We start from the raw sequence: 17819 nt of genomic DNA on the forward strand, positions 1-17819 counted from the left end.
CTGCCAGATTGAGTTTAGATGATGCCAATTGACTAAACAACAATGAGATGATTCGCACATACAATGGCCCTGTACCTTGCTCACTAATGTCCAACTCTCCATCAGAGTGTAAGAGGTCTCGCCAAGCCTTCGTATCGTATGAGCCTGTGACCCACAGTTTTAGGCTGTGTCATCATGCCGGAGCTTGGCTACTCTGAAAATACGTAAACTTGCCGCTTTTCTCAACGCAACAAAGGGCCTCAACGTCACGACCTACCCAGCATGACTTCCACCAACAACAACGACGACGTCGTCGTATCTCCATTCGAGACGGAAAAGGATTTCAGACAAGCACTAGACTGCCTGGCTGAAGCGTTTGGCCACCAAGTAAAAGATGCGGTTTGGAGGCTGATGAACCCGGGATGGGACACGGAAGAAGGCAAGGCAAAACTTGCCCTGGATATGATGGAGAGTTGGAAATCCACGACGACGAACAAAGACGGGCAGCTCAATGCCCTCTATCTCAAAGCCACGCTACCTGATCCGGAGCAACCCAGCGAAAGACGTGTCGTCGGCATAGCCGTTTGGAAGCAACTTTCATTTGTCGAAGGCTACGGCGACGCTTTCACCGGCGATATGTCGGCCACCACCAGTCAACTGGACGAAAAGAACCAGCGCTTCGCAACACAAATGTTCAATTCGCTGTGGAAACGGCGCATCGAATACATGCACGAAGTCAAGGCATCAGGCCGCACTCCGCCCGCCATCTTCGTCCTCGACGTGTGCGCCGTCGATCCCGCCTTCCAGCGTCGCGGCATCGCAGCCAAGCTCGTTGAAGCCGGGCTCGCCGACGCAAAGAACAGAGGCGATCTCGAATGCACGACTGAGGGAAGTTCCATGGGACGAGCAGTGTATCAGAGACTGGGGTTCAAGGACGAAGGCACGGGCGACATTGTATTCGAGGTGGATGATGAGTTCAAGACGTGGGATAAGCCGCCAAATGTGTTTTTGAGGACTCGCGCTTGATACGTACGTATTTACGTCTCGACAAACACTTGCTACTTAAGTACAGCAACTGAATATAAACTGTGAATTGTCGATATAGAACATGTGTTTACATATCTGCTTATCACGATATTCCATCATGACATAGTAATTTTTTTTGCGCGCCCGTCTCGAACCAAAAGGCTCCATAGTTCCTTAGCCGCTTGGGGAAGGTGGGAGGGGTGGGCGCCGTGTAGTGGGGGTGAGCATTCTATACTTTACTTACCCCGCCAGTATCAATTATTTCCACAATACTTACTTGATAATATACTTGCCAGCATCATCTCGCGTGCCAGGACGACAGCAGAACCTACATACCTCGATCATCTTTTTTTTCTTCTCCAACAACCGTCACACGCAATTGGAAAAAGCAAAAGACTCTGAATCCAGGCAATTGACGCGTATCCCGCGTCTCCAAGCGCAAAAAAACATGCCCATCGTCGACATCCACACCCATGTGTACCCTCCCAAGTACATGGAACTGCTGCGATCCCGCTCCACAGTGCCATACGTGCGTACATTCCCAGACGCCCCGGACTCGGCGCGCTTGATCATCCTGCCGGGCGAAGACGATGCCTCTATGCCGTCGACGTCGCGGGGCCGCCCCATCGGGCAAGAGTACTACGAGATCAAGGAGAAGATTGCCTTTATGGACCTGCACAAGATCGACAAATCGGTGATTTCACTAGCGAATCCCTGGCTGGACTTTCTGCCTGCCGACGAGGCGGGCGACGCCGCGAGAAACATCAATGATGATGTCAACGACCAGTGCTCGCAGTACCCAGGCCGCCTCTACTTCTTCGGCACGCTCCCGCTGTCCGCCTCACCTGACGTGATAACGGCCGAGATCGAGCGTCTGAGCACGCTCAAGTACGCGCGCGGCGTCATCATGGGCACCTCGGGACTCGGCCAGGGCCTCGACGACGCAGCGCTGGATCCCGTGTACGCCGCGCTGGAAAAGCACAACCAGCTTATCTTCCTGCATCCGCACTACGGACTGCCTACATCCGTGTATGGGCCCCGCGCCAGCGAATACGGCCACGTGCTCCCGCTTGCGCTGGGGTTCCCCCTCGAAACTACCATTGCTGTCACCAGGATGCTGCTGAGCGGCGTGTGGGACCGCTTTACCAAGCTCAGCGTGCTGCTGGCGCATTCTGGAGGCACCCTCCCGTTTCTGGCCGGCAGAATCGAATCGTGTATCTTGCATGATGGGCACTTGAAGAAACATGGCAAGACGCAGAATCGGCGCGAGGTCTGGGATATCCTCAAGACGAATATTTATCTCGATGCGGTTATTTACTCCGAGGTGGGGTTGAAGGCGGCGCTCGATGCGTCTGGGTCTGATCGGTTGTTGTTTGGTACGTGGCTCCTTTTTTTTATGCATCGTGTTTGTTGCGCTGGGAGAAAACTAATGAGGATTACTTAGGTACTGATCACCCGTTCTTCCCGCCGCTGGAAGAAGATGCAAAGGAGTGGCATAGCGTTAACGCGAACTATGGCGCCATCTCCAAAGCGTTTGCGACAGACGACAAGAAGGCCCAGGATGTGCTTGGTGGGAATGCAGTACGGATACTGCGGTTGGACTGATTACCAAACTCGTATATAGAGACTTGATTCAAGGATTCCCGTCCAATTCATTCGCACATATGATGAAAGCTCCACTGAAAAGCATGTTCAGCCAGTTGGTCAACGACATGTACATTACAACATGGAACCTCTTCATTTCGCCATCCCCACAACCGCCATCATGCCTTCTTCTCCGCAATCTCCACCAGCTCATCAAACAGCATCTTCATCCACTTCTCGTCGCTCTTGACCGTGGCACTAACAACGCGAATCACATACCTGCCGCCCACGACGGTGCTCGTGAGGAAGAAATCGCCCTTGGTATTCACCTTCTCGTACACGTCCTTGGTGCGCTGATTCACCATCTCGACGTACTGGGCCTCGGCATCCGCCTGGAACCCATTCTGCAGCGCGCCATGGCTCGGATCCGGCCGGTTCGCGGCAACCGTAGCATCTTCGTTTCCCGCAGGCAGCACGCCGTGCGTGACCTGGAATGTCACGAGGCCAAATGCGGGCTTCGTAGTTACGCTGAAGACGTCGGGCCGCGAGAGTAGCAGGTCGTGGAAATACTCGCCGAGAGCCACGTGTTTGCGGATGAAAGCGCGGAGCCCAGCGACGCCGTAACTGCGCAGCACGAACCAGACCTTGAGGCTGCGGAAGCGGCGGCCAAGCGGAATCTGCCAGTCACGATAATCCGTGACGAGGCCCTGGTCCGAGTGGGGATTGCGCAGATACGTCGGGGTGATGCTGTACGTGTCGATGAGGTCTTTGCGCCTCTTGATGAAGAAGGCCGAGCAATCAAAGTTGACGAGGAGCCACTTGTGCAGATTAAAATTGAACGAGTCAAAGTGCGCAATCGGAGCACACAAATGCTGGTACTCTGGGCACACGAGCGCTGATCCGGCATACGCGGCGTCGACGTGGATCCAGAGGTCTGGGAATTCTTTGGCGAGCGCCGCGATGCCTTCGAAGTCGTCGATCGCGCAGGTTCCTGTACTACCCAGCGTGATGGTGAAGTAGAAGGGCTCGAGGCCTTTGGCCTTGCATTCCTCGAGCGTCTGTCGGAGCCCCGCGGCAGTCACGCTGTGGTTGTGGGCACGCGAACTGGGGACGCTGCGGTACCGGGTGCCTGCTATGATTGCGGCTTTCTGCGTGGAAGAGTGTGCGTGCTCGGAGCCCAGGGCCACGAGTTTGGCGCGGATGTCGGCGGCGGCGTCGAGTCTCTCGTCGCCTTCGGGCATGTCGCCTAGCTTGCGTCTGATGATGCGTTCGCGGGCGGCGACGAGCGCCGTGAGCACGACTTCGCTGGCTGTGCCTTGGATGATGCCGCCGCCCTCGCCGTCACTGAGGAACTCTTTTGGCAGCGCAATGAGCTTGGCTATCCAGTCCATGACGACCGTCTCGAGCTCCGTGATGGCGGGCGAGCAGACCCAGTTGAAGGCGGCGGCGTTGAAGGCTCCGCTGTACATTTCTCCGAGCATGCCTTCAAACGACGAGTTGCAGGGGAAAAAAGCCATGAACTTGGGAGACTGCCAGTGCGTAAGTCCTGGCATGATGACGCGCTCGATATCTGCTTGGATGGCTTCCCATGGCTCGCCTTGCTCCGGCGTGGACGAGGGAAGTAGAGGCCGGAGGTATCCTGGTTTGACTGCGGGCAAGACTGGCCGATCCTCTAGTGTGTCGTAGTATTGTGCGACTGGTATCTGTTAATACGATCGACTTGAAAATAAAAATTGGCTTGCATACTTTCGTCAATGGCGCCCTTTGCCGCTTCCCGAAACTGCGAAGAATTCATCGTGGGGTAGAGGTAGTGCGGACAAGATGTGCAAGAGGGAAATTTTACGTATACAGGAAGGAAACAAGAGGACTAGAAAAACTTTTACTCGGCGCCTCTATCAGTCTAGAGTTTGTACAAAGGAAGAGGTAGTTGATGCTCAAGAAGACGAGGTCCAATTGAACCAGCGACGTTGAAGTGCTCGGATGCCGATGTCGGTAATTCCGCGCCTATTACCCCAAGGGGTTAGAGATCCTGGAGCGGAATGCTGTCAGACAGGCTAGGTCAAGTCAGGCTGTTCTCTGAAGCTTTGATCCGGCTACAGAAATACTAGGTAGAATGTACTTGTGCATATCAGCCCTTTCATCTTGCTACAGAGAGTACAGCCCCTCTCATAATTGTATCTCAGCCTCACTCTTCTACATTGGCGGGTAATGTGAGAGATTCCAGGCAATTGTGGCGTTTATCACCAAGGCGTAGGGCGTGCAGATAGACATTCCCCATGACAACCCTCCTACAAGTTGCATACCAGCCGACCTGTGACAAAGATCATGCTAAAGGAGACCAAAATGCAGCTAGCTGTCATCACCAACATTCCAAAGTATGACCAATCATATTGGGTATCACATGCGCCTTGCTAACATCACTTTTGCTGCTAATTCCGCTCTTTGTCATCACCATCCTGTTAGTACCGTTTGCCAACCTCGACACCGAGATTTTCGTCGGGATTCGCAAAGCCACGCGCCCTGGGTGTAGACTTGCCCGTCACATCCTGAGGCGCCTCGCCCTTGTAGTCCCATCCGCCGTCTTGCGTGAAGAAGTCGACCTCATCGATGATATCCCAGACAATGTCCTCGGCAATCTGCTCCTTGTAGCGCTCGCCAATAGCACGCAGTTTACGGCCTTCTGGGACATGTTTCTCCGTTGCATCTCCGTCAGCCATCTGCGTGTCCTCCTCACGCTGCTTGACTATCTCCTCAGGCGGGCACCAGAAATCCGGCCCAAAGTTGACCTGAGCAACACCACCATTGAAGAGCGCAATAGCGGGAAAGTAGCCGACCATGCCATCGTCGAAACCCGGGCGCGCACCAGCCTTGACTGCCTCGACCGAGGGCATACTTGCTGGTGGAAGGAAAGCCAAGAGATTCTCAAATGCGATGCCGACTTCCTCCCCGTTCTTGTAGACTTTGATGTGCGAATGTGGTAGCGATCGTACGCTGACATCTTCATGGTTTGGCGAAGGATGTATCTTTGGCACGGGTCCACGGTCGTGGTAAGCCTCGACCATCTTGGTGACTTGATAGTCGAGCTGCTCAAAGTAAAAGTTGCCTTTGTACGGCACGGGTATACGATCGCGGATGATGTCGATAGGCCGGTCGAATGGATCTTGGTTGCTGACGGTATCGAAGCCATCTCCCAGATCTACGGCCGGGTTGTATATGCCCTCGACGACCTTGCGGTGCATGGACATGGACGGCAGTTGAATTTCCAGGCCAATGACATCGCCCTCTTGGACATGCTGATCTACAACATACTCGACCGGCATCGGCTTGCCATGCGGTGGCCTGGCCTTCATGTGCTTGCTCTTGGCATTCTTTGGCAGTGGCTTGAATATCTTGGAAGCGCGCGATCGGTGCTGGGCCTCGAAGCGGGCGTCCGTGATGCCGTAGCTGTAGCCATCGAAACCAACAGGCCCGTCGAGAGGCGCTTCTCGCCTTGCCCAACCCATGCGTACGTGCGGGCCAGGCCTGGTCTCGCCAGTCTTGGGATCAATTGGGTCTTTGGGGCCATCTGCAGGGATCCCGCGCAGGACCTTGACCTCGTAGTACATCCTGCCTTCTCTTGCAGCCACATTGCCTCTGCCCATGCGCCAGCCCTTTTCTTGGGATACAATGGTCGCGCTGTTGTCAAAGTGGAACCACCTATCGCAGTCCTCGTGGCTCATTCTCGGGCCATACGGTCTCGAGTCGCTCTGGCGGTAGTACTGCTTGTGACGAAACAGCGGATCGGCAACGCAGTGCGTGTACTTGTAGCCCCTCTTATTCCAGGCAATGTCGTGGGGCTTCTTGAGTTCGGTAACGCCGTCAGGCGCATACATGGGGTTTGGCTCGTGCGAAACCAGAGTGCTGTCCTTGGGGGCTTCGTAGTCGGACGGCCTGGGCTCGGGAATGGAATACCTCATGGGCGAGTCGGCTGCAGGGCGCTCTGGCTTCGACTTGGTGCTGGTGTTGGCATTCGGGGTGCTCTGGCGCGCCGAAGCCGAAGCCTCACGCTTCTTGATTGTCTCGCGCTTCTCTCTTTGCTCGCGCGCCGGCGCCTTTGGCCTGGGACGCGCCGCTGCATCGGGATTGGGGTTGAGCGGAGACGACACGGCGGGCGCATTGTCTCCCTCGAGCGGCCGCCGCATCGGGGGCACCAGTGTGGGCGTATTGGAGCGCGAGGGAGGGTGGGAGTCGGCCATGGCGGGACGTATCAAGTAATTGAAGCCAACGGCACAATCAGTGAATGGCTGGGTGGGAGGAAAGGTCGTGATCGGCCGTGGAGACGTGCAGCTCCTACGGCGGGCCGTTTGTACGCGAAAGTTGGACCCCACCAAATTTTTGGTTCCGCCGCTCCAACTTTTCCAACCACCACGAGACGACTCTTCGACAGCCCCCAAGCGCCCCACGACTCTGCAGTCCTTTACCGACAGGCTTACCGCATAACTGTATACAAGTCGCATCTGCAACTCAGTTCCCGCTCACCATGCCAAAAGCACCAAAGTCGCCGGGTGTGCGCGACCAGCGACACAACCCGCTAGCCGAAGAATATGCGCCCTCGGACCCGTGGAAGAACAAGGGCCCGAAGCGGCAAAAGCGAAGCAAGGGCGAAAAAGACGAGGACGAGCAAAAGTATGTAGACTCCAAGAGTTCGCGCAAAATCCTGGAGATTGGACGAGAACTGGAAGAGGAGGATGCCCGAGAAAGCAAGGCCCAGCGACCACAAGAAGCCAATCCCGCCTTTGACTTTGAGACGCGCTTGGGAGAGGACGACATGGTCGAGGGAGATGTGCAGGCCGAGGACGACGACGAGGCCTGGGGCGACGACGACGAGGTGGAGGAGGTCGAGATTGATGCCAACGACCTGGCAGCATGGAACAAATTTATCCCGACCGACGACAACCCGATTGTATGGCCGGGACAAGAAGCGCAGCCTTCAGGGCAAGGCACCGACCTGGCTGCACTCATTCTTGAGAAGATTGCCGCGCACGAGGCTGGGGGCGAGGTGCAACAACCAGAGATTCAAGGCGGCGGTGCGCCAGAGGATGCCATTGAGCTGCCAGCCAAGGTTGTTGAAGGTATTTGCATGCTGTCATGTCTCGATGCACTGCTAATCGTGGACAGTGTACTCCAAGATTGGTCTTATTCTGAGCCGCTACAAGAGCGGTAAGCTGCCCAAGCCCTTCAAGATTCTACCCACGATCCCCGCGTGGGAAACGCTCGTGGCCATTACCCGTCCCGACGACTGGACACCAAACGCAACCTTTGCAGCCACACGCATATTCGTCTCGGCCAAGCCGCAAACGGCGCAGATGTTCCTGAATACCATTCTGCTGCCGCTCGTGCAACAAAACATTCGCGAAACACACAAGCTCAATGTGCATCTGTACAACGCATTGAAGAAGGCACTCTACAAGCCCAGCGCGTTCTTCAAGGGCATCGTGTTTCCCATGCTCACGGATATTTCTTGTACGCAGCGTGATGCGGCCATTGTAGCCTCGGTCGTGGCCAAGGTGTCGGTCCCCGTTCTGCACTCGGCGGCTGCGCTGCACCGTCTCTGCGAAATCGCGGCCGAGCAAATGTCATCGGACCCGGATGCGGCTGGCCCATGCAACATGTTCATCAAGACGCTGCTTGAGAAGAAGTACGCGCTGCCGTACAAGGTGGTGGATGCGCTCGTGTTCCACTTTTTGCGATTCCGCGGCGTCGGCGCCAGCAGTGCAGATGTCATGGACACGGAGTCTGTGGCTGGTGATCTCGGCAACACGGGCAAGCTGCCTGTCATCTGGCACCAGTGCTTGCTTGCCTTTGCGCAGCGATACAGGAACGACATTACCGAGGACCAGCGAGAGGCGCTGCTCGACCTGCTCTTGACACGAGGCCACCGCAGCATCAGCGCCGAGGTGAGGAGAGAATTGCTCGAGGGCAGGGGCCGTGGTGTTGTAGTCGAGCCACAGGCCGTCGGGATTGACGGCGATGATACCATGATGGCGGTCGACTCATAGCATGCATTGTCACTTTTTCTGTCACGACAATTTCACGAGCATTTCACTGGCGTTCTAGGGGACTAAAAGCTTCAAAGCTAAGCTTGACATGGTTTGAGTATCTGGCAATCAATGGAATCTATACCCTTGTATCGATATGCACAGCACAGCATAGCACAGTCACTAGTCGCTCTTGACCTCAGCCTTGCCCTTGTAAAAGGCAACGTAGCCTTTGATCTTGTTCATGCTTTCCAGGGGCTCGGGATAGTACCAGGCGGCGTCCTTGACTTCAGTCTTGTTGGTCGTCACCGTGTAGTACTTTGCGTTGCCCTTGTAGGGGCAGTGTGTCGAGGTCGAGGTAGGACTGAAGTAGGACTTTTTGATGGCATCAGGGGGGAACTGCGTGCTTGTTAGTTGGTGGTTATGGTGATGGCGGTGATGATGGTGTAAGGGCACGTGATGGTTCACGGAAGACCGGGATGACCAACATAGATGTTTCCGTCGACGACTTCGTACGAGTCTGTTTCGGCGACGACGATGCCGTTTACTGAGGCTGTTGCGTGAGGCATGTTGGTTTTGAGTTTGAATTAACTACAGGCTTTGATGGTAATGAGATCAAGATTCTATAGTAGAGAGAGATGGAGTAGTCCATGTTGTCTGGAGAGGTGTTTTGTGAGCTGCGCGCTAAACCCTTAGCGGTTAGTCTGGGAGCGGGGTGAATGAATGGTCAGCGTCATCATCGTCATCATTGTCCGCTTCTAGTCTGTTGAGTAGGCGGACACGATCAGACTCACAAGCTGCATTACTACCACGAAGCAGCGTGTATAAGCCATGCATGTCCAGCTGAAAAGGCACCGGTAAAATCTCTGGTATTCTTAGGTATTACCGCGGGACAATGTTACCACATGCAAAGCACAAACCCACTGAACCCTTTTTTTTTCTTTGCGGCCCACAAAAATAAATGCTAAGTCACCGAGGCTGCAAACACGCCAAAGCCACACATTATTAGTATCCGGGTCCTGGGGGGAAATTGAAATAGTACTGTTGTCTCCGGGTGGCGGCGGTATCGGAGCCGGACCAGCGCAAGGCACGGCACAGCATGACATGGGCAGGTGAATAATTGCAGGACAAAAGGAAGACGGCGCGGCTTGTGGCCATGGGAATGTGGGCGTGTTGGGCGGGCAGACGGGGGGCGACCGGATCCGCAGGCGGGATTCGACGGGCGGGAGGCAAAGGCAGGAATTGCGTGCGTCTTGGGTCTAGCAGAAGCGGCAGCGGGCGCGGGCGTGGGCGTCTTTGTGGTGGGTGGACGTGGATAGGCGTGAATGGGCGTGATTGGAAAAAGGGCTTATCAGTTGGGGGCAGTGGCAGAAGCAAAGACCACAGCTAAACGACTCGGTAAAAGGGCCTGTGTTCGTCATCGCTAAGAAAAAGTTGACGCCCCCAGGCACCCGCACCGCAAAGTCATTCTCCTCCTCGACACACGCCTCCTTCTCCCTCGCCCCTCGCCCCGCCGCCCCCCTCTCTCTCTTCTCCATCCTCTCTGCCCGTCCTGCCATTGACTCTTTGGCGCTCTCCCACCGCCCCTGGACTCGCAATGGCTGCCCCGATGAGGCCGCTCGCCGCCAACGTGCTCTCGCAGGTGCAGCACGCTAACCGCAGGACCTTCACCACACAATTCATGGCCACCAGGGCGCGATGGACGCCCCGGCCCACGCACAACCAGATCGCCCTGCGCCAGTCTGTCCGCCACCAGTCGACGGCCGGCCCCAAGCCCAAGCGCTTCCGCCTGCTGCGCTGGACATGGCGCCTCACCCAGCTGTCCGTCATCGCCGGCCTGGGATACGTCGGATACGGCATCTACGAGACGCGCAACCCCGCGGACCAGGCGCCGCCCGACCCGACCAAGAAGACGCTCGTCGTCCTCGGTGAGTAGCAGCTACAACATGCGCACACCCATTGAGCGCCCGCCTGACAATACACCACACAGGTACCGGCTGGGGCTCCGTCTCCCTGCTCAAGAAGCTCGACACGGAAAACTACAATGTCGTCGTCGTCTCGCCCCGCAACTACTTCCTCTTCACCCCGCTGCTCCCCTCGTGCACCGTCGGCACCATTGAGCACCGCTCCATCATGGAGCCCATCCGCAACTTTCTGCGCCACAAAAAGGCCCAGGTCAAGTACTACGAAGCAGAGGCCACCAAGATCGACTACGACCGCAGGATTGTCTACATCAGCGACGACTCGGACATCAAGGGCGACGTCTCCAAGACCGAGGTTCCCTTTGACATGCTGGTGGTTGGTGTCGGAGCCGAGAACGCGACTTTTGGTACGTCAATCTCGGACTAAGCTCGGGGGTGAAGCTCGGATTTTACTCGGAATGAAGCTAATATCGATCAGGTATCCCGGGTGTCAGGGAGAACGGCCTCTTCCTGAAAGAGGTCGGCGATGCCCAGCGTATCCGCAACCGCATCATGGACTGCTGCGAGACGGCCACGTTCAAGGACCAGTCTGAGGAGGAGAAGAAGCGCCTGCTTCACATGGTCGTCGTCGGTGGCGGTCCTACCGGTGTCGAATTCGCCGGTGAACTGCAGGACTTTTTCCACTCGGACCTGAAGAAGTGGCTGCCAGAGATCCAGGACAACTTCAAGGTGACGCTGGTCGAGGCGCTGCCCAACGTCCTGCCCATGTTCTCCAAGCAGCTCATTGACTACACGGAGAAGACGTTCAAGGAGGAGACGATTGACATTCGCACAAAGACCATGGTCAAGAATGTCACGGACAAGTACATTGAGGCCGAGTCCTCGGGTCCCGACGGCAAGAAGCAGCTCGAGCGCATCCCCTATGGTCTTCTCGTCTGGGCCACCGGCAACGCTCTCCGCCCCATTGTCAAGGACCTCATCAACCAGATCCCCGCCCAAAAGGACTCGCGCCGCGGTCTCGCCGTCAACGAGTACTTGGTTGTCAAGGGCACCGAGAACGTCTGGGCAGTCGGCGATTGCGCCGTCGCCAACTACGCTCCCACTGCCCAGGTTGCTGCCCAGGAGGGTGCTTTCCTCGCGCGCATGTTCAACAACATGGCCAAGACGGCCGAGATTGAAAAGGAGCTCTCGCAACTGTCTGTCGAGCAAGAAAAGGCACCCAGCAAGGAGGCCCGTGACAAGGTCTTTGGCGAGATCAAGTCTCTGCAGCAGAGGCTGAGGAGGATCAAGTCGATTGGTCCGTTTGAGTACTCTCACCAGGGCTCGCTCGCCTACATTGGCTCGGAGAAGGCCGTTGCCGACATTTCGTGGTTTGCGGGAAACATTGCCTCTGGCGGCACCATTACCTATATTTTCTGGCGCTCGGCCTACCTCAGCATGTGCTTTAGCACTCGCAACAGGATACTCGTCATGATGGACTGGGCCAAGGCTAAGATTTTTGGCCGCGATGTTTCGCGCGTGTAAGATTTTTTTTTTGGATTCTTCGAGATTCTGACGACTTTTTATCCTCGCCCTTGTGATATCCTTTTTGGGGAATAGAAGAGGAAAGGAAAGGAAGACAAAGTTGAAGACTATTTTTTCTTTTCTTACAAGAGGGATAAAGGAAATACTTGCTCTTCTTCTTCTTCTTCTTTCTTGTGGGGGGCAGCAAAGATACTTCATTTGGATACACACACATCACCCCCCCCCCCCATCTTACCCCGACTCTTATCTTTTTTTGTACGATTACAACGCGTCATTCATGTCTTGTATGAGGGGAAGGAAGGAAGTATGTATGTGTATGTGTGTGTGGGGGGAGAACTTAGTGGTGGTTGGATTAACTGGTTGGTTGGTTGGTTGGTACAAAATATCTTCTTTCTCCTTCTCCATCTCCATCTCCTTCTCCTTTCCCCCTTTCCTTTCCTTCTTTCCTAACCCTTCTTTCCATGTCTTACTTGAGTCTGGCGTTTCGCGATAACAACCATGTACATCTCTCTGTCTCTCTTACTCTCTTCTTTTCCTCTTTCTTTTCCTCTTTCTTCTTTGCTTGAAACATGTGTTATTTTCCAAGGAGACGCTTGCTCGTTCGTCTCATGTATTGTATGCATTTGTCCAGCTGTACTTACTGTGAGTGAGTGTAGTTGCATACGTATATATATATCATACATAGACTTTCTCATTCCCTTTCCCGTTCCCTTCTCACGTGCGATTTTCCATATATATATCTAATACTTGGGCTGGAACATATCGGGAAATGCCTTGTTGAACTAATTTCATCATGCGTACGTGCCCAGTTTCTTTGAACAAGGGGAAAAAAAAAGAGAGAGGTTTACATACTACGCATGCTACCCATGCTATGTATGACATGACATGACATGTGCATCCCCGCCATGTGAAGCAAGCCAGCAATTTCCTAAGAATACACTGCAGAAAGAAAGAAAAAAAAAGAACGCTGATTGATGCTCATGCTCATGCTCATGCCCATGCCCATGCTCATGCCCATGCCCATGCCCATGCTCATGCCGGTGCCATGCAATCTATCTAAGAAAAAGTCCGTATGTATGCAAGATTAACAATGCCAGCAAAGAAAACACACATCCATCTTTCATCACACATCACTAGGAGAATAACAACAACTACCGCGGACTCCCCAGTGCCCCATAACTCCTCGGGCTAGCATGTCTACTCGTGCCCAGCAGCGCCCTCGCCTCATCCAGCGCCGACCCCCTCCCCCCAACAATAGGGATACTCTTACTCTTGCTACCCGCACTGCTGCTACTTCCGGATTCGCTCGCAGGACTAGTTTCGCGCGGGGTATCCATAGGTGTAACCGCACGACTTACATTGGGTGTGGCCGCGACACTGACGGCGGGAGCCCAGCCGCGCATCCAGCCGCTGACGCGGCGCCAATGTAGGCTTCTGCGGACGAGCTTGCCGTTGTCGTCAACCGTGATGATGACCTCGTCGTCGCGCGGCAGGGGAGAGCGACCCCGTGGCGTGCCGGCAGCGTCGCCAAAATACCAGAATTGGAGGCCGACGGCAGCGTCCATGAGGAGGACGCCCGCGGCTCCGAAGAAAAACGGAGCGGCACGCAGAATCCAGGTTTCGCGCGTAGTGCCCTCGGGGCCGACCCAGCCGCGGCCTTGACCGGGTGCGAAATCTTGCCAGGCGCAGGGATTGGTGGCGAGCGAGGACGAGTAGAAGAGGTTGCCGAAGAAGGCAGCTGCAAAGAGGGCAGGAGAGAGACCCGCGGTGGATTTCCGGACTTGGTTCATGTAGAGTTGGGGGAGGCGCGAGCCGAGGTAGAGAAAAGTGCTCATCCAGGAAAAGATTTTACCGGCGAGCGCGGTGCCGCTGGCGGAGTCGCTGGAGGTGGTGAAAACAGTGGGTGCGTGCGTGGTGCGGGTGTGGGCGAGACCAGGAGCAAAGGGCGAGATTGGCTTTGCGGTGGTGGGGTTGGAGAGCACGGCGATGAGGAGAGTGATGTAGAGGAGCGTCTTTGGCGAGGGCATGGGCGAGCTGGATGCAGCTACGCGGCGCACATTAGGGTTTGGAGATGTGCCAGACGGCGAGGATTCCTGCCACGATTCCTTTGCTGCCGTAGGAGAGCGCGCAAAGTTGGGTATCCTGAATGGGTCTTTTTGGCCCGAGCGAGGCACATCTTGCGGCGTGGTGGTGCTTGATCCGTCTTTTTTATCCATTCCGTCCTGGTGTTTCTTGGGCCCATTTGCTGATTTGCCTATGCCCATGCCCTCGAGAACTTGGTGCATAGACGCGCCTCCAGCGCCTGAAGAGCCATTTCCAGAACTCCAGCGGCCCCAGATGGGGCGTAGTGGGCGGCCGTGGTGCAGCATCTCGTACCATATCCACTGTCCGCACAAGCAGCAGTCTACAAAAACATAGTATGCTGCAATGATAATCTGCCACGAGGCCTGGCCCGTAAACAGACATCCCAGCAGATTTGTCAAATCACCCAGCAGCCATTCGGTGAGGAAGAAGGCGCTCAAGCCCGACGTGGACTTGAGCTTGTGGTTCTTGTATATTTGCGGTAGCTGTGCGAACAGCCATGATATGATACTGCATGTGCCGAGCAGGGTAGAGATGAGGGCGAGATTGGTGGGTATGCACGTGTGGAATGCGGCTGACAGGTGGTATGTGAACGCGTTTGCCGGCTCGCAGTTGGCGGGTAACGAGGGCTTCGCTATGTGCAAGGGGGATAGGTAGGGCGGCATGGTGCCATAGGCCTTGGGGAGGAAGTCGGTGAGAGTAAAGATGGAGGGTTCGGAGGAGGCTGTGGTCCGGTATCTAGGCCTGGGACGCGTCTCCGAGGCTATGGCCCGTCTACTTGCTTGTTCGCGTGCCGGTAGCGAAGGCTGAGTGGTCAGGTGCGTGTATCCAGTGCAGCCACCCGGGCGCAAAGCATGTGATTCGGGAGAGGAGGACGGGCGAGAGATTCAGCAACCGACGCGACTCTCGCTGTTGCTACTCTTGTACTCGAGTCAACCGTGTTACAAGGCAGCGTTCCAATGTGCTGCGCAGTGACGTCGGTGAGGCGGCCGGCTACTGATAAGACACGAGACGTGCGGTACGAGGGCAAAACGAAGCACAGGTACAGCGCACGAGGCAGAAAGATGACGAGTCGGAGCAGGCGAGAGAAGAAGAGGAGGAGGCCGAGGTGTGGGAGAGAGGCAGACTAGGTGTCGATGGGCAGGCCGGCATCTGCAACAGTCATCTGTGATGCTCGCAGCGGCGAGCCGGGGGCTGATCGGAGGGCGCATCCATGCAGCAGCCAAACCCGGGGCGAGCTCGCATGACTGCTGGCGGGGGCTAGGGCAGCCATGGCGGGATGCGACCGAGGGTGTGACTGATTGACGGGCGGCGGGATGCGATGGAGGGATGATAGATAGAGATAAGGCTTATCTCCACATCGGGGGATGACTTGGGGGGTTGACTGGGGGTGGCTGGGGGGGAGGGGAGAGATGGGAGCACGCGATGTATGGCCGCTTGCACTTGTCCTTTTGCGCTTGCCGCCGCTCGCGGGGTCTTGGCAATGACTGCCTGCACCGCCCACACGACGTGCTGAATGGCTCTCTCTACCCAGCTTCACATCGCCATCCTCACGCCGGCGTATTGGCCTGGGCCCTGCCCCTCCACCCACCACACGATCGACGGGGCCCGACATGACCATGGCGCATGCCGTGCGTGCAGTGGCTGGGCTGCGGCTCCTCATGCTCCGCCGTCGGCGCCTTGTTGCACCCGTCAGCTACTAGGTAATCACAATGGCTCGACTAGAAACGTAACGAGAATCCAGCCGCCTGCGCCGCTCGTCATAGTATTACAGCTGCTAATCTACACGCCCCTTCACATGACATTCACCAGTCGCGCCATCGGAGCCCCGCCAGGTCCCCACCATGCTCTGCTCTACTTAGCCGCTAGTTGTCAATCCTGGAATACTCGCCCTCCTTCTGGCCCTTCCACTGGGGACTGTGAACCGTCAGCACGCCCGCCGGCCAACACGGCCAACGCCTCTACTTACTAGAAGAAGTTTCTCACGGCCACAATCCCCGCCGCCATGGCCGCATATCCGCCCAGCAACCTGGACCATCCGCCCTCCTGTCCGCACGCCAGAGCAACGAGGTCGTACACCAGGCACCCACCGAAGATCCAGTCGCTCACGCTCGCTGCAGCCGCAAAGCCCACGCCCGTCGCCACCTGCACGAGCGCGCTGGGCTCCACGCCGACGTAGTAGGCAGCCGATGTGTTGTGCAGGAGATCCAGCACGCCGATACCAGCAAACGTCTTGGCGACAATGTGCGTGAGGAAGTTGGGTGTTGAGCGTGTGTCCAGCGGCTCCAGCATGGTCGAAATGTAGGCCACCTGCGCCAGCGTGTTGATGATGACAAAGATATTCGACGTCGCCAGGTCATTCGCATTCCAGAAGAACATCCACGCTATGATGCGGATTAGCAATCGCCTTGACATGTATCGAACTAACGTACTTCCAATGCACACATTGCCCAAGCTGTAGCACCACGCAAACCTGTTCATCATGGCACACTCGTGCGCATTGCCGTCTTGCCGCCACAGCTTCCACAGCCACATGAGCTGGAAGATTTGCTGCGGGAAGAAGAAGGCGCCGATGAAGTAGGGATAGGGCGAGAAGGCGGCAAGGTTGCGGTTATGGATGTCGAGCATGTTGGGCGAGGAAAAGAGGCCATATTGTTGCGCCGCAAAGTCGTAGACAAAGGACGCGGGCGCCAGGTAGCGCACTGCCGACTGTGAGTTGCCCATGTCGAGTCGTGTTGAATAGCGTGTTCTCGTTACAATAGTCGTAGCAATAGTAGAAGAGCAGAATACAGTTGAGGATGGAAAGGAATATCGAGTGTCAGATTCGGCGCGTCACGGTCATGTCTGCTCGCAATCGAAGACGTCATATTATATTCCACGCGCGCCGCATGTCAGGGTCCAGCGTCCGATGCGCCGGCAACATCGTCGCAATCATCGCCATGGCTTCTCGGCTTCGGAGTTCCAGGCTTGCGAACTCCGCATTGTCTAGTTTACCTGCACTGCACTGGCTCTGCACACCACCACTACAAAAGAAGAGGCCTGGAAAGCAATGAGATAAAATAAAACACAACAGGGGGGACTCGCTCGTAGATACTGATCTGCGAGTTCAAAGCTGAAGTACCACCAAGTAATCAGAAAGCGCTGTAATCTCTTATATTACACATAAATAAACCAGAAGCGCTACTTTTTCATACTTTCTTTTCTAAAACTATCAGGTTACCAGTTATACCGAATCCTACTATCGAACATGTCCATCACAACTTTCCCTTGTTACAAACACAGATACAGCGTCCATGATTCAGCCTCCAGGGCAAATAGGATCTTGAGACGGATCACAGCAGTGTGCGACTCCAGCTTCGGTATTCGAGGCCGGCGTGAGAATAATACAGCCATGGCCTGCAGCATTGCATGGGTAATTCTGACAATAGCGTTAACTCGTGTAAGAACAAAGGGAAATCAGAAGACTAACCGGTGCGCACTGATTCCCCCAAAGTATAGTAGTCAGCATTTGTTACCATCAAGGGAAATTCGACCTTTGATAGGGGAAATTCTTTTTTTTTACCGGGGCCAAGTATTGTAGAGTTCCTTTGTCGGATAGGTACCGGCAAATGCCATTGAAATCGCAATTCTAGCCCACGTTAGGAAGGGTGTTTTTGTTTTTGTTGTGAATAGCCCAAGACGTATA

General features: G+C 55.5%; 8 protein-coding genes across 8 annotated transcripts; 3 read left to right on the plus strand and 5 right to left on the minus strand.

Moving 5' to 3' along the window:
- Nucleotides 1-247: 247 nt before the first annotated feature.
- Nucleotides 248-2610, plus strand: SETTUDRAFT_175543 (uncharacterized protein; the record flags this gene model as incomplete). Its single annotated transcript, XM_008024152.1, has 4 exons — nt 248-983; nt 1085-1089; nt 1443-2381; nt 2450-2610. Exons 1-4 carry the CDS (start codon nt 262-264, stop codon nt 2608-2610), a joined length of 1827 nt encoding a protein of 608 aa, XP_008022343.1. The 5' UTR covers nt 248-261.
- Nucleotides 2611-2768: 158 nt separating this feature from the next.
- SETTUDRAFT_103192 (uncharacterized protein) lies at nt 2769-4384 on the minus strand (the record flags this gene model as incomplete). Its single annotated transcript, XM_008024153.1, has 2 exons — nt 2769-4285; nt 4336-4384. 2 exons carry the CDS (start codon nt 4382-4384, stop codon nt 2769-2771), a joined length of 1566 nt encoding a protein of 521 aa, XP_008022344.1.
- Nucleotides 4385-4994: 610 nt separating this feature from the next.
- On the minus strand, nt 4995-6824 carry SETTUDRAFT_182936 (uncharacterized protein; the record flags this gene model as incomplete). The annotated part of the gene is made up of 1 exon (XM_008024154.1): nt 4995-6824. The coding sequence occupies one exon, from the start codon at nt 6822-6824 to the stop codon at nt 5049-5051; it is 1776 nt and encodes a 591-aa protein (XP_008022345.1). The 3' UTR covers nt 4995-5048.
- Nucleotides 6825-7108: 284 nt separating this feature from the next.
- Nucleotides 7109-8627, plus strand: SETTUDRAFT_103653 (uncharacterized protein; the record flags this gene model as incomplete). Its single annotated transcript, XM_008024155.1, has 2 exons — nt 7109-7700; nt 7747-8627. The coding sequence occupies 2 exons, from the start codon at nt 7109-7111 to the stop codon at nt 8625-8627; spliced, it is 1473 nt and encodes a 490-aa protein (XP_008022346.1).
- A 162-nt stretch (nt 8628-8789) lies between these two features.
- On the minus strand, nt 8790-9175 carry SETTUDRAFT_103167 (uncharacterized protein; the record flags this gene model as incomplete). The annotated part of the gene is made up of 2 exons (XM_008024156.1): nt 8790-9005; nt 9095-9175. 2 exons carry the CDS (start codon nt 9173-9175, stop codon nt 8790-8792), a joined length of 297 nt encoding a protein of 98 aa, XP_008022347.1.
- Nucleotides 9176-10126: 951 nt separating this feature from the next.
- On the plus strand, nt 10127-12271 carry SETTUDRAFT_146439 (uncharacterized protein). Its single transcript, XM_008024157.1, has 3 exons — nt 10127-10534; nt 10597-10935; nt 11007-12271. The coding sequence occupies exons 1-3, from the start codon at nt 10204-10206 to the stop codon at nt 12050-12052; spliced, it is 1716 nt and encodes a 571-aa protein (XP_008022348.1). The 5' UTR covers nt 10127-10203; the 3' UTR covers nt 12053-12271.
- A 622-nt stretch (nt 12272-12893) lies between these two features.
- Nucleotides 12894-15237, minus strand: SETTUDRAFT_167349 (uncharacterized protein). Its single transcript, XM_008024158.1, has one exon. It carries the CDS (start codon nt 14797-14799, stop codon nt 13204-13206), a length of 1596 nt encoding a protein of 531 aa, XP_008022349.1. The 5' UTR covers nt 14800-15237; the 3' UTR covers nt 12894-13203.
- Nucleotides 15238-15869: 632 nt separating this feature from the next.
- Nucleotides 15870-16980, minus strand: SETTUDRAFT_167352 (uncharacterized protein). The gene is made up of 3 exons (XM_008024159.1): nt 16567-16980; nt 16104-16518; nt 15870-16051 (listed from the first exon to the last, which is right to left on the minus strand). The coding sequence occupies exons 1-3, from the start codon at nt 16856-16858 to the stop codon at nt 16000-16002; spliced, it is 759 nt and encodes a 252-aa protein (XP_008022350.1). The 5' UTR covers nt 16859-16980; the 3' UTR covers nt 15870-15999.
- Between the last annotated feature and the right edge of the window lie 839 nt (nt 16981-17819).

This window comes from Exserohilum turcica (assembly GCF_000359705.1).
Source record: "Exserohilum turcica Et28A unplaced genomic scaffold SETTUscaffold_11, whole genome shotgun sequence".
Lineage (NCBI taxonomy): Eukaryota > Fungi > Ascomycota > Dothideomycetes > Pleosporales > Pleosporaceae > Exserohilum > Exserohilum turcicum.